The 14,609-nt window shown below is 38.4% G+C and overlaps 1 protein-coding gene across 1 annotated transcript in view; it reads left to right on the top strand.

The window, feature by feature from the left end:
* Positions 1-13,482, top strand: part of LOC132554031 (cardioacceleratory peptide receptor-like) — a 32,328-nt gene extending 18,846 nt beyond the window's left edge. The window contains exons 6-9 of the mRNA XM_060218329.1: positions 2,171-2,327; positions 4,639-4,767; positions 7,092-7,275; positions 13,251-13,482. Coding sequence (XP_060074312.1) covers positions 2,171-2,327; positions 4,639-4,767; positions 7,092-7,275; positions 13,251-13,482 — 702 coding nt within the window. The remainder of the gene's footprint in view (positions 1-2,170; positions 2,328-4,638; positions 4,768-7,091; positions 7,276-13,250) is intronic.
* The last annotated feature ends 1,127 nt before the right edge of the window (positions 13,483-14,609 follow it).

Here is a 14,609-nt window from a genome sequence, read left to right as displayed (position 1 = left end):
CAAGGTCATCAACTGACTGTTTCATATGTATAATTGATAATATCAAAGTATAAGGTATATGTTCTTTACACAAAAGTGAAGTCACTAAAAATATTCTTCAACAACAGATTAAATATATCATTTGATGTCTCATATCACAGTGCATAAACTCGTGTTCCACTAGAGTATAATAGCCTGACACAATAAAAAAAATCAAGAAAAAAAGAACATGCCAACATAATCATTATTCAAACTCTAATTACATAAAAACTGGGGCAAAATATGAAAAAAAAAACAAAGATAGAACGCTCAGTACTTTGATGTTTACTCCTCAGCTATATTTAGATCTGATAGAACACTCAGTACTTTGATGTTTACTCCTCAGCTATATCTAGATCTGATAGAACACTCAGTACTTTGATGTTTACTCCTCAGCTATATCTAGATCTGATAGAACACTCAGTACTTTGATGTTTACTCCTCAGCTATATCTAGATCTGATAGAACTCTCAGTACTTTGATGTTTTTCTCCTCAGCTATATCTAGATCTGATAGTACACTCAGTACTTTGATGTTTACTCCTCAGCTATATCTAGATCTGATAGAACTCTCAGTACTTTGATGTTTACTCCTCAGCTATATCTAGATCTGATAGAACACTCAGTACTTTGATGTTTACTCCTCAGCTATATCTAGATCTGATAGAACTCTCAGTACTTTGATGTTTACTCCTCAGCTATACCTAGATCTGATAGAACACTCAGTACTTTGATGTTTACTCCTCAGCTATATCTAGATCTGATAGAACACTCAGTACTTTGATGTTCACTCCTCAGCTATACCTAGATCTGATAGAACACTCAGTACTTTGATCTTTACTCCTCAGCTATATCTAGATCTGATAGAACACTCAGTACTTTGATGTTTACTCCTCAGCTATATTTAGATCTGATAGAACACTCAGTACTTTGATGTTTTTCTCCTCAGCTATATCTAGATCTGATAGAACACTCAGTACTTTGATTTTTACTCCTCAGCTATATCTAGATCTGATAGAACACTCAGTACTTTGATGTTTACTCCTCAGCTATATCTAGATCTGATGGAACACTCAGTACTTTGATGTTTTTCTCCTCAGCTATATTTAGATCTGATAGAACACTCAGTACTTTGATGTTTAGTCCTCAGCTATATCTAGATCTGATGGAACACTCAGTACTTTGATGTTTACTCCTCAGCTATATCTAGATCTGATAGAACACTCAGTACTTTGATGTTTACTCCTCAGCTATATCTAGATCTGATAGAACTCTCAGTACTTTGATGTTTTTCTCCTCAGCTATATCTAGATCTGATAGTACACTCAGTACTTTGATGTTTACTCCTCAGCTATATCTAGATCTGATAGAACTCTCAGTACTTTGATGTTTACTCCTCAGCTATACCTAGATCTGATAGAACAATCAGTACTTTGATGTTTACTCCTCAGCTATATCTAGATCTGATAGAACACTCAGTACTTTGATGTTTACTCCTCAGCTATATCTAGATCTGATAGAACACTCAGTACTTTGATGTTTTTCTCCTCAGCTATATTTAGATCTGATAGAACACTCAGTACTTTGATGTTTAGTCCTCAGCTATATCTAGATCTGATGGAACACTCAGTACTTTGATGTTTACTCCTCAGCTATATTTAGATCTGATAGAACACTCAGTACTTTGATGTTTACTCCTCAGCTATATCTAGATCTGATAGAACACTCAGTACTTTGATGTTTACTCCTCAGCTATACCTAGAACAGATAGAACACTCATTACTTTGATCTTTACTCCTCAGCTATATCTAGATCTGATAGAGCACTCAGTACTTTGATGTTTACTCCTCAGCTATACCTAGATCTGATATAACAATGAGTACTTTGATGTTTTCTCCTCAGCTATATCTAGATCTGATGGAACACTCAGTACTTTGATGTTTACTCCTCAGCTATATCTAGATCTGATAGAACTCTCAGTACTTTGATCTTTACTCCTCAGCTATATCTAGATCTGATAGAACTATCGGTACTTTGATGTTTACTCCTCAGCTATATCTAGATCTGATAGAACACTCAGTACTTTGATGTTTACTCCTCAGTTATATCTAGAACAGATAGAACTCTCAGTTCTTTGATGTTTTTCTCCTCAGCTATACCTAGTGTTGATAGCAGTAGCTGTGTTCTTCATCCCGACAGTCATCATCATCTATTGCTACGGCGCCATCATCCACATTCTCCTGCAGAAGACGTTTGAATGTACAGATGTGAAACCCAAAAGAGACAGGAGCGATGTTTCTCCCAAAAATGGTAAAAATTAACAAATAGCTTTAGAACATTTTCAGTTATCGGTTGTCTGTAAACTTTACTCCGGAAAAAAGCGCCAATCCCAAGACATATTGTCAATCATGTTACCAACACACATCCAGTGTTCGTTCGCTGGTCTCTCCCAGTGCATCGTGTACTTCCAATTCTTTGGCTTTCGCCAGAAGGATCCGGGTTCGATACCCAGATCAGTGATGGAGTAGTTAGTGTGACTTGAGTAATAACTGTTGTGAAAGAAACGGGGTTGATGCTTTGTGTTATTTTATTTCTGAATCCCTTTGTGAGGAAAGGGGATACTACAAACATTTTTTTTTTCGTCTTTAGGCATTTTCATATTTCCTGCTTCCGGAAAAATCGTCATTTCTTAAATTATGAAATGAAAACGTTTATGTTCTCCAAAAAGCGATTTTTTTTTACCTTTTCAACAAATATTAGAAACAATATATACGAGAACAACGATATTTGTTTGTTTGTACCAGGTACTCTTATTCGAAAATGACAAAATGACACACCCTAAGCTGTCCGAATTCATTCCCAGTCTGCGTGATAGAAGCTAGGTGATATGATAATTTCATTGTTAAATTTTCCTGAATGTTTATAATGAGCCTTTATGAGATTCCGTTCGATACAAAAACTGCATTAGGACCAAGTAATGTCTTGTGACATGTGTAATTGTAACCTTTCATATTTGTAAATGTTGAGAGTTCAAGCGTTACTAAGACATTTGCATTGACGTAACCATAAAAAAATCCAGTACACGTTTGTAAGTCGGGTCTCCTCACAAACGTCTGTTAGAAATGAATAATTTTAATCCAGTCAATATATTTGTACATAGATCTTCTCTGTATGTTTTTACAATAATTGCTGCGTCTGTCAGAAATTCCTTGGATAGGAGCCGATTTGAATGTGTATAACTCGAATGCGTATACGGCCAAAGTTGGATATGATTGACAACTAGGACGAAAACTATAAATATATATATAAAAAAAGAATATCGAAGCGCTTACTTGGCTGAGTAGAAGTCCGTGGATCAGCTGTTCAACTACATTATTCTGGTCATGCTTCACAGTGGCTACAATATAATATAATATATGACCTGTTTGACCACGAGTGATATAATATATGACCTGTTGACCACGAGTGATATAATATATGACATGTTTGACCACGAGTGATATAATATATGACCTGTTGACCACGAGTGATATAATATATGACCTGTTGACTATGAGTGATATAATATATGACCTGTTTGACCACGAGTGATATAATATATGACCTGTTGACCACGAGTGATATAATATATGACCTGTTTGACCACGAGTGATATAATATATGACCTGTTTGACCACGTGTGATATAATATATGACCTGTTTGACCACGAGTGATATAATATATGACCTACCTGTTGACCACGAGTGATATAATATATGACCTGTTTGACCACGTGTGATATAATATATGACCTATTTGACCACGAGTGATATAATATATGACCTGTCTGACCACGTGTGATATAATATATGACATGTTTGACCACGAGTGATATAATATATGACCTGTCTGACCACGTGTGATATAATATATGGCATGTTTGACCACGAGTGATATAATATATGACACTACCTGTTTATTGTACAGCTCCATAGCAACCAGGGTTTTCACAGATTGAGTTATACAGAAAATATACACTTGCTTTCGCTTAATTCCCCCATATTACTGCTTCAATAGAGCCTCCTTTACAGAAATAGATGCCTCACGGAATATTTCGTGATATAATATATGACAAGTGTAGGAAGACTGACAACCACGTGTTTGATTTGTTGCTTAAAATTTAATTTATATGTTAACATCGACATCTCAAGTCTCTGTTTCAAACGATTCTTTGTTAACTTTGTGTTTTCATGGATTTTATAGAATAATTTAACAAATTTAGAAAATAGTATAAAACGTATGTCACCTGAACCGCGCGCATCAATGATATCAACGGGAGGTAAATCTGACATAGTCTTGTCGTTTTTTAAATCTCATTTTTTCTAAAAAATATTATTTAAAATGTACATCAACAATAACATTTCTGTTTTTTTACTGTTTGAAAAATATGAGCGGTATTATATAAAGGTATAATTCAGTACTAAACGGTTGTCATCAAATACCAGCCGAACCTCTGGTCTGAATATTCTCTACTAGTGCTAAATTTAGAAAGAAAAAATATGGTAAACAATGCTTATGTCTGAAATTGTCTGTAAAATATGCCCTCAAATGTGTAAAAATAAATGCCATTATTTCCTTTAGGTTATAAAGCCCACAAGACATCTCGAGGATTTCGTAATGGTAAAAGACGAAGTTTGTCTCGGAGTTCCAGAGGAATCATACCACAAGCCAAGATCCGAACTATAAAGATGACAACGGGCATTGTAATAGGTGAGTATATCTACAAGGTTGGAGGGCATTGTAATAGGTGGGTATATCTATAAGGTTGGAGGGCATTGTAATAGGTGGGTATATCTATAAGGCTGGAGGGCATTGTAATAGGTGGGTATATCTATAAGGTTGGAGGGCATGGTAATAGGTGTGTATATCTATAAGGTTGGGGGCATTGTAATAGGTGGATATATCTATAAGGTTTGAGGGCATTGTGATAGGTGGGTATATCTATAAGGTTGGAGGGCATTGTGATAGGTGGGTATATCTATAAGGTTTGAGGGCATTGTGATAGATGGGTATATCTATAAGGTTGGAGGGCATTGTAATAGGTGTGTATATTTATAAGGTTGGAGGGCATTGTAATAGGTAGTTATATCTATAAGGTTGGAAGGCATTGTGATAGGTGGGTATATCGATAAGGTTGGAGGGCATTGTAATAGGTGTGTATATCTATAAGGTTGGAGGGCATTGTAATAGGTGGGTATATCTATAAGGTTGGAGGGCATTGTGATAGGTGGGTATATCTATAAGGTTTGAGGGCATTGTAATAGGTTGGTATATCTATTAGGTTGGAGGGCATTGAAATAGGTAGGTATATCTATTAGGTTGGAGGAAATATATCTATAAGGTTGGAGGGCATTGTAATAGGTTGGTATATCTATTAGGTTGGAGGGCATTGAAATAGGTAGGTATATCTATTAGGTTGGAGGAAATTGTAATAGGTGTGTATATCTATAAGGTTGGAGGGCATTGTAATAGGTGGGTATATCTATAAGGTTGGAGGGCATTGTAATAGGTTGGTATTTCTTTTAGGTTGGAGGGCATTGTAATAGGTAGGTATATCTATAAGGTTGGAGGGCATTGTAATAGGTGTGTATATCTATAAGGTTGGAGGGCATTGTAATAGGTGTGTATATCTATAAGGTTGGAGGGCATTGTAATAGGTTGGTATATCTATAAGGTTGGAGGAAATTGTAATAGGTGTGTAATAGGTGTGTATATCTATAAGGTTGGAGGGCATTGTAATAGGTTGGTATTTCTATTAGGTTGGAGGGCATTGTAATAGGTAGGTATATCTATAAGGTTGGAGGAAATTGTAATAGGTGTGTATATCTATAAGGTTGGAGGGCATTGTAATAGGTGGGTATGTCAATAAGGTTGGAGGGCATTGTAATAGGTGGGTATGTCAATAAGGTTGGAGGACATTGTAATAGGTGGGTATATCTATGATATCATAGGGCATTGTGAAAGGTGGGTATATCTTTAAGGTTGGAGGGCAGTACTGCCCATAACCTTAATAATTGTTACCTACTAGAAAGCCTGAAAATGTGTCTAAATTCATTATCTATTTTAATATATGGTTACCGTTTTTATAGCTGTATTGTTGATAGACGATAGTGGACAGAGTTCTCGGTGATAAAACTGATTATTATTTCGTAAGACTTTACTCGTCTTATTTCTAAAACCAAGGACGATCGTGGCTGCCTTGTCCGGACACCTACAAGAGGTTATGTAAGAGGCGGTCAGATGTCCATTTCTCCCTTATTTTGCAATTATGACAGATTTTACACATACACGTGCATTGTCATCAACCGCAATGATCATTTACGACCGTATGAATTTGATTACTAAAAGCCCATTCATCAGGGGTGCGTGTATTATTATCTATCGTTAAAATTCACTGGTGATCAACTACATCAAAGCTGAAACTGTTATCATCTTTGAGAAAACAAAACAGAAAAAAAACAAACTTTGAAGTGAGTTAGCATCAGCCGCATGTGTTGGCTGAGTTTTATCGACAACGATACCGTGTTAATTGGTTTTTTGTCGAGCTTATAATTTATAACATCGTTAGTCAGATCCACATGTTTCAAAGGAATTTTTATCGTTCATTTCACTTACTTCCGTATCAATTCACAGATAAGATACATGTATACCAAAGTGTCAAAAAAACCAAACTTTACCACAGCGTCAAACACAAACAAACTATACTTCAGTGTTAAGAGGCAAAAAGCACTATACTACGGCGTCCGGACGGCCCATTCACCTCACAGCGTCAAAACATAGACAAATCACATCACAGCGTTAAAACACACACAAATTACATCACAGCGTCAAAACATAGACAAATCACATCACAGCGTCAAAGCGCAGACAACTCACATCACAGCGTCAACGCGCTGACAATGCACATCACAGCGTCAAAACACAGACATATTATATAACGCGTCAAAACACAAAAATAGCATCACATCACCATCACATCAACACAAAGGTCAATGTAGTCCGTACGTGTATATATAGTATATATTATTTTTCAGTGTTCATTCTGTGTTGGAGCCCGTATTTTATTGTCAACCTTCTAGGCGTGTTTGGACACCTGGACTTTAGTAGTCAGCTAGTGGTAGGCTTGTACGCCTTCATTCAAAGCTTGGCCCCGCTCAACAGCGCGCTCAACCCCGTCATCTACGGTATCTTCAGCTCCCGGACGTGTCATCATCTCGTGTAAGTTAGCCATTAGATGTTTCTATTTTGAATCAAAATAGTACGTTATAGTAAAACTGCCTTAGTGTTGCAATCATTATATGACTAGTATGTAACGTCAATTCCCCTTCAATAACGTCGTCTTTTCCACTTGTATAACGTCTACTCCCCTTGTGTAACGTCTATTCCCCTTGTGTAACGTCTACTTCCCTTGTGTAACGTTTATTCCCCTTGTGTAACGTCTATTCCCCTTGTGTAATGTCTACTTCCCTTGTGTAACGTCTATTCCGCTTGTGTAACGTCTACTTCCCCTTGTGTGATGTCTATTCCCCTTGTGTAAAGTCTACTTCCCTTGTGTAACGTCTACTTCCCTTGTGTAACGTCTATTCCCCTTGTATAACGTCTACTTCCCCTTGTGTAACGTCTATTTCCCTTGTGTAATGTCTACTTCCCTTGTGTAACGTCTATTCCGCTTGTGTAACGTCTACTTCCCCTTGTGTAACGTCTACTCCTCTTGTGTAATGTCTACTCCCCAAGTGTAACGTTCATTTAACTTGTGTAACGTCTATTCCCCTTGTGTAAAGTCTATTTCCCTTGTGTAACGTCTACTTCCCTTGTGTAACGTCTATTCCTCTTGTATAACGTCTACTTCCCCTTGTGTAACGTCTACTTCCCTTGTGTAACGTCTATTCCGCATGTGTAACGTCTACTTCCCCTTGTGTGATGTCTATTCCCCTTGTGTAACGTCTACTTCCCCTGTGTAACGTATATTCCCCTTGTATAACGTCTACTTCCCCTTGTGTAACGTCTACTTACCCTTGTGTAACGTCTATTTCCCTTGTGTAATGTCTACTTCCCTTGTGTAACGTCTATTCCGCTTGTGTAACGTCTACTTCCCTTGTGTAACGTCTACTTCCCTTGTGTAACGTCTATTCCCCTTGTATAACGTCTACTTCCCCTTGTGTAACGTCTATTTCCCTTGTGTAATGTCTACTTCCCTTGTGTAACGTCTATTCCGCTTGTGTAACGTCTATTTCCCCTTGTGTAACGTCTACTCCTCTTGTGTGATGTCTACTCCCCAAGTGTAACGTTCATTTATCTTGTGTAACGTCTATTCCCCTTGTGTAAAGTCTACTTCCCTTGTGTAACGTCTACTTCCCCTGTGTAACGTATATTCCCCTTGTATAACGTCTACTTCCCCTTGTGTAACGTCTACTCCTCTTGTGTGATGTCTACTCCCCAAGTGTAACGTCCATTTCCCTTGTGTAACGTATATTCCACTTGTGTAACGTCTACTTCCCTTGTGTAACGTCTATTCCTCTTGTATAACGTCTACTTCCCCTTGTGTAACGTCTACTCCTCTTGTGTGATGTCTACTCCCCAAGTGTAACGTTCATTTAACTTGTGTAACGTCTATTCCCCTTGTGTAATGTCTACTCCCTTGTGTAATGTCTATTCCCCTTGTGTAATGTCTACTTCCCTTGTGTAACGTCTATTCTGCTTGTGTAACGTCTACTTCCCCTTGTGTGATGTCTATTCCCCTTGTGTAAAGTCTACTTCCCTTGTGTAACGTCTACTTCCCTTGTGTAACGTCTATTCCCCTTGTATAACGTCTACTTCCCCTTGTGTAACGTCTATTTCCCTTGTGTAATGTCTACTTCCCTTGTGTAACGTCTATTCCGCTTGTGTAACGTCTACTTCCCCTTGTGTAACGTCTACTCCTCTTGTGTAATGTCTACTCCCCAAGTGTAACGTTCATTTAACTTGTGTAACGTCTATTCCCCTTGTGTAAAGTCTACTTCCCTTGTGTAACGTCTACTTCCCTTGTGTAACGTATATTCCCCTTGTATAACGTCTACTTCCCCTTGTGTAACGTCTACTCCTCTTGTGTGATGTCTACTCCCCAAGTGTAACGTCCATTTCCCTTGTGTAACGTATATTCCACTTGTGTAACGTCTACTTCCCTTGTGTAACGTCTATTCCTCTTGTATAACGTCTACTTCCCCTTGTGTAACGTCTACTCCTCTTGTGTGATGTCTACTCCACAAGTGTAACGTCCATTTCCCTTGTGTAACGTATATTCCCCTTGTGTAACGTCTATTCCCCTTGTGTAACGTATATTCCCCTTGTGTAACGTCTACTTCCCTTGTGTAACGTCTATTCCCCTTGTGTAACGTCTATTCCCCTTGTGTAACGTCTACTTCCCTTGTGTAACGTCTATTCCTCTTGTATAACGTCTACTTCCCCTTGGGTAACGTCTACTCCTCTTGTGTGATGTCTACTCCACAAGTGTAACGTCCATTTCCCTTGTGTAACGTATATTCCACTTGTGTAACGTCTATTCCCCTTGTGTAACGTCTACTTCCCTTGTGTAACGTCTATTCCCTTGTGTAACGTCTATTCCCCTTGTGTAACATCTATTCCCCTTGTGTAACGTCTATTCCCCTTGTGTAACGTCTACTTCCCTTGTGTAACGTCTATTCCGCTTGTGTAACGTCAATTCCCCTTCAATAACGTCGTCTATTCCACTTGTATAACGTCTACTCCCCTTGTGTAACGTCTATTCCCCTTGTGTAACGTCTACTTCCCTTGTGTAACGTTTATTCCCCTTGTGTAACGTCTGTTCCCCTTGTGTAATGTCTACTTCCCTTGTGTAACGTCTATTCCGCATGTGTAACGTCTACTTCCCCTTGTGTGATGTCTATTCCCCTTGTGTAAAGTCTACTTCCCTTGTGTAACGTCTACTTCCCTTGTGTAACGTCTATTCCCCTTGTATAACGTCTACTTCCCCTTGTGTAACGTCTATTTCCCTTGTGTAATGTCTACTTCCCTTGTGTAACGTCTATTCCGCTTGTGTAACGTCTACTTCCCCTTGTGTAACGTCTACTCCTCTTGTGTGATGTCTACTCCCCAAGTGTAACGTTCATTTATCTTGTGTAACGTCTATTCCCCTTGTGTAAAGTCTACTTCCCTTGTGTAACGTCTACTTCCCCTGTGTAACGTATATTCCCCTTGTATAACGTCTACTTCCCCTTGTGTAACGTCTACTCCTCTTGTGTGATGTCTACTCCCCAAGTGTAACGTCCATTTCCCTTGTGTAACGTATATTCCACTTGTGTAACGTCTACTTCCCTAGTGTAACGTCTATTCCTCTTGTATAATGTCTATTCCCCTTGTATAACGTCTACTTCCCCTTGTGTAACGTCTATTTCCCTTGTGTAATGTCTACTTCCCTTGTGTAACGTCTATTCCGCTTCCCCCCTTGTGTAACGTCTACTCCTCTTGTGTGATGTCTACCCTTGTGTAACGTCTATTCCAACGTGTGTAACGTCTACTCCATTTATCCCCAAGTGTAACGTCTATTCCCCTTGTGTAAACGTCTATTCCCTTGTGTAACGTCTACTTCCCCTGTGTGTAACGTATATTCCCCTTGTATAACGTCTACTTCCCCTTGTGTAACGTCTACTCCTCTTGTGTGATGTCTACTCCCCAAGTGTAACGTCCATTTCCCTTGTGTAACGTATATTCCACTTGTGTAACGTCTACTTCCCTTGTGTAACGTCTATTCCTCTTGTATAACGTCTACTTCCCCTTGTGTAACGTCTACTCCTCTTGTGTGATGTCTACTCCCCAAGTGTAACGTTCATTTAACTTGTGTAACGTCTATTCCCCTTGTGTAAAGTCTACTTCCCTTGTGTAACGTCTACTTCCCTTGTGTAATGTCTATTCCCCTTGTGTAACGTCTATTCCCCTTGTGTAACGTCTATTCCCCTTGTGTAACGTCTACTCCCCTTGTGTAACGTCTACTCCCTTGTGTAACGTTTATTCCCCTTGTGTAACGTCTATTCCCCTTGTGTAACGTCTACTCCCTTGTGTAACGTCTATTCCCCTTGTGTAACGTATATTCCACTTGTGTAACGTCTACTCCCCTTGTGTAATGTCTACTCCCCTTGTGTATCGTCTACACCCCTTGTGTAACGTCCATTTCCCTTGTGTAACGTCTACTTTCCCTTGTATAACGTCTACTCCCTTGTGTAATGTCTATTCCCCTTGTGTAACGTCTATTCCCCTTGTGTAACGTCTACTCCCCTTGTGTAACGTCTACTCCCTTGTGTAACGTCTATTCCCCTTGTGTAACGTCTACTCCCCTTGTGTAACGTCTACTTCCCCTTATACTCTTATTGTGTCGAACGAGACTTAGATCTCAAGAGCAGTGGCTACAGAGTTTGGACAGACGCATTATAATTCGAGTTATGAGATTTTATGTAAATGGGATACACTGGTGTGTATATTTTTTACAGATGACAAGAAGAGTGCTTGTAAGTTACCACTGGGCAAAACGCTTACTATAATTTTTTCCATTAAAGTAGTTAAATATTAACTCCACTTTTTAATTTTTACAACATATATGATCCATGTTAGAACAATGAATATCAACAGCTTTTTCAGTCGAGATGAGATTGGGAGCAGGGTATCACCACGGAACCCCGTGCTTGTTTCTCTTCAGATCGAGAAATTGAACCCCCGTTGTCTTTTCATTCGACCACTAGAATATATGATCTAGAAGTCTTTAAGCGACATATTAGATTATTTAATGAGTTTAATATTCTATTTCACACTGATACAAATTGAAGATACTATTTATCAAATAATCATATCAAAATAAGTAAATATCTAAAACCACTCACAAAACAGGTGAAATCTTACTCGGACTCTCGTGGTAACTACATATACAAGCACGAGACGTCATTTGTATATGACATCACATATTGTTGTTTTTTTTGTTTGTTTTGTTTTGTTTTTTGTTTTTTTTTTTTGCTTTTTTTGTATAACATGTATGCCATACTATATTTATGATCACATAATAACAGAGAACAGGCATGTTATTAAAACCATATCTGTACCTAACACACTGTATTACTTTTTCACTCAGTTGTGACAGAATGAAGTCGGATATCATGTAGACATTGATAAAAGACAAATTCTCGGTTAATTCATTGTTGTGTCTATCACCTAACAATATGGCGATTTTAATAAAACTATGCGATTGTGACCTACTTTATCATTTATCATGTGACGTGGCGTCATTCCTCCGTATGTTGTCCGGTGTCTGACGTCCGTTATTTTTTCATTACAAAAATCGCTATCAGTCATATACAACTGAACGAAATTTTACCAAATTTTGTCAGTAGCATTTTTTTAGGGGGGGGGGAGCTGACGGAAGGGGATATAAGTTTTTTTTTTAAATTGTGGGTCTCGGCCCCACTAGGACCAGAAGCGGGGCCCCAATAATGGGAATAGATAAACTTCTATAGAATCTTTCTTCTGTAGGATAATCAGGTTTGTCTAAGAAATAATTGACTGAGGTTTTGTGTAACAGCGTCCTAGCATGGCCTTTACACATTTCAACGGAAGGTTTAGTCTTATGTAAAAGTCTTGCGCCGCACCCTGACGATACAGCAAAGACGACGTAGTAGGGAAGGCGAATACTAGATCAACAGGTTCTGAAAAAATAAACATTTTCTTAATATAATCACAAATTTATCCGACTTTTGGGAAAACAACGAATAATTGCGTCCAGATATGGACGTTTAGAAATTTCGAATCGATAGGAAATTCAATGTTAAAATGGCATCACTTTATTAGTACAATGCGATGCACAGTTTATGATATCATATATATATATATATTGGTATAAGCTTACTGACCCATGCTCTGCTAGCTATGCCGTCATTGTTTGTTAAGCCGCTTCTAATTGGCTAGTAGATCTGCGTAATAATTCCTAATCCGTTCAAGAAAGTTTTAAAATATGTCTTATCAATGAAGATAAACTATAAATAAGGTATGTGTACCGTGTTATAGGTGCATTGATAAAATAAACCGACTTTATTCTCGTTATGAATAACTTTCAGTAATTATTGATGACGTCATCTGATTAAGAAAGCCTCAATAAGTTTTATTAGTGACGTCACGTGTTTGTTTCATTATCGTTGCAGTACCTTCAGCTACCGAGGACAGCTACGGAGGACCTGTCCCTGCTGTAAGCGTTGCCTGAAGGAGCCAAATGTGTTAATCCCACGCTGGAGCCACACTGATGTGTCCTACAGCACCTGTCGCCAGACTATCACTCCAGACAAAAGCACTGACATGGTGAAACCCTCGGACAGTACGGAACTGTGTGACTTAGTTGTCACAAGTGATATGCTTGAGGAACACAGTCGATGCTAAAACGTAACCCCCCCCCCCCCCCCCCCCAAAAAAAAAAAATGTTGGTTTTTATTTGGATATCAAGGACAAAATGTTGTTAATATCATAACGACTACATCTATAACAATCACCTGAAATGTTCTGTCGGATCTCCACTCTTGTAAATACATATTACTGTCGGATACCTACACCTGTAATTACATCCTTACTTTCGGATTCCCACACATGTAATTACATTCTACTGTCGGATCCATACACCTGTAATTACATCCTTACTTTCGGATTTACCACACATGTAATTACATATTTACTGTCGGATCCATACACCTGTAATTACATCCTTACTTTCGGATCTCCACACCTGTAATTACATATTTACTCTCGGATTCCTACACATGTAATTACATCCTTACTTTCGGATTCCCACACCTGTAATTACATATTTACTCTCGGATTCCTACACATGTAATTACATCCTTACTTTCGGATCCCAACACTTGTAATTACATATTTACTCTCGGATTCCTACACATGTAATTACATCCTTAATTTCGGATCCCAACACCTGTAATTACATATTTACTCTCGGATTCCTACACATGTAATTACATCCTTACTTTCGCATTCCCACACATGTAATTACATTCTACTGTCGGATCTCTACACCTTTAATTACAATTATACTGTCGGATTCTTACACATGTAGTTACATTCCTCTGCCGGATCTCCACACCTGTAATTACATACTACTCACGGATTCCTACACATGTGATTACATACTAATGTCGAATCTCCGCACCTGTAATTACATTCTACTGTCGGATCCCTACATCTGTAATTACATTTTTACTGTCGGATCCCTACACCTGTAATTACATTTTTACTCTCGGATTCCTACACCTGTAATTACATCCCTCTGCCGGATCTCCACACCTGTACTTACATACTACTCTCGGATTCCTACACATGTAATTACATATCTTCTTTCAGACCTTCTCGACATGTAATTACATATCTACGGTCGGATCTCAACGTTGTGATGAAATAAAGGACCACACCTGTCAATAGACAAATGATAAGTGGAAATACCCGGTATGCTAACAGGTCACTCTATACCACAAAATTAGAGTGTCATCTGTGTCCGATGG

The sequence above is a fragment of the Ylistrum balloti genome, unplaced genomic scaffold, assembly GCF_031769215.1.
Source record: "Ylistrum balloti isolate Yb309-2 unplaced genomic scaffold, AGI_CSIRO_Ybal_v1 Utg370370, whole genome shotgun sequence".
Lineage (NCBI taxonomy): Eukaryota > Metazoa > Mollusca > Bivalvia > Pectinida > Pectinidae > Ylistrum > Ylistrum balloti.
The sequence above is the reverse complement of the archived record's forward strand: the minus strand, read 5'-3'. Positions and strand labels throughout refer to the sequence as shown.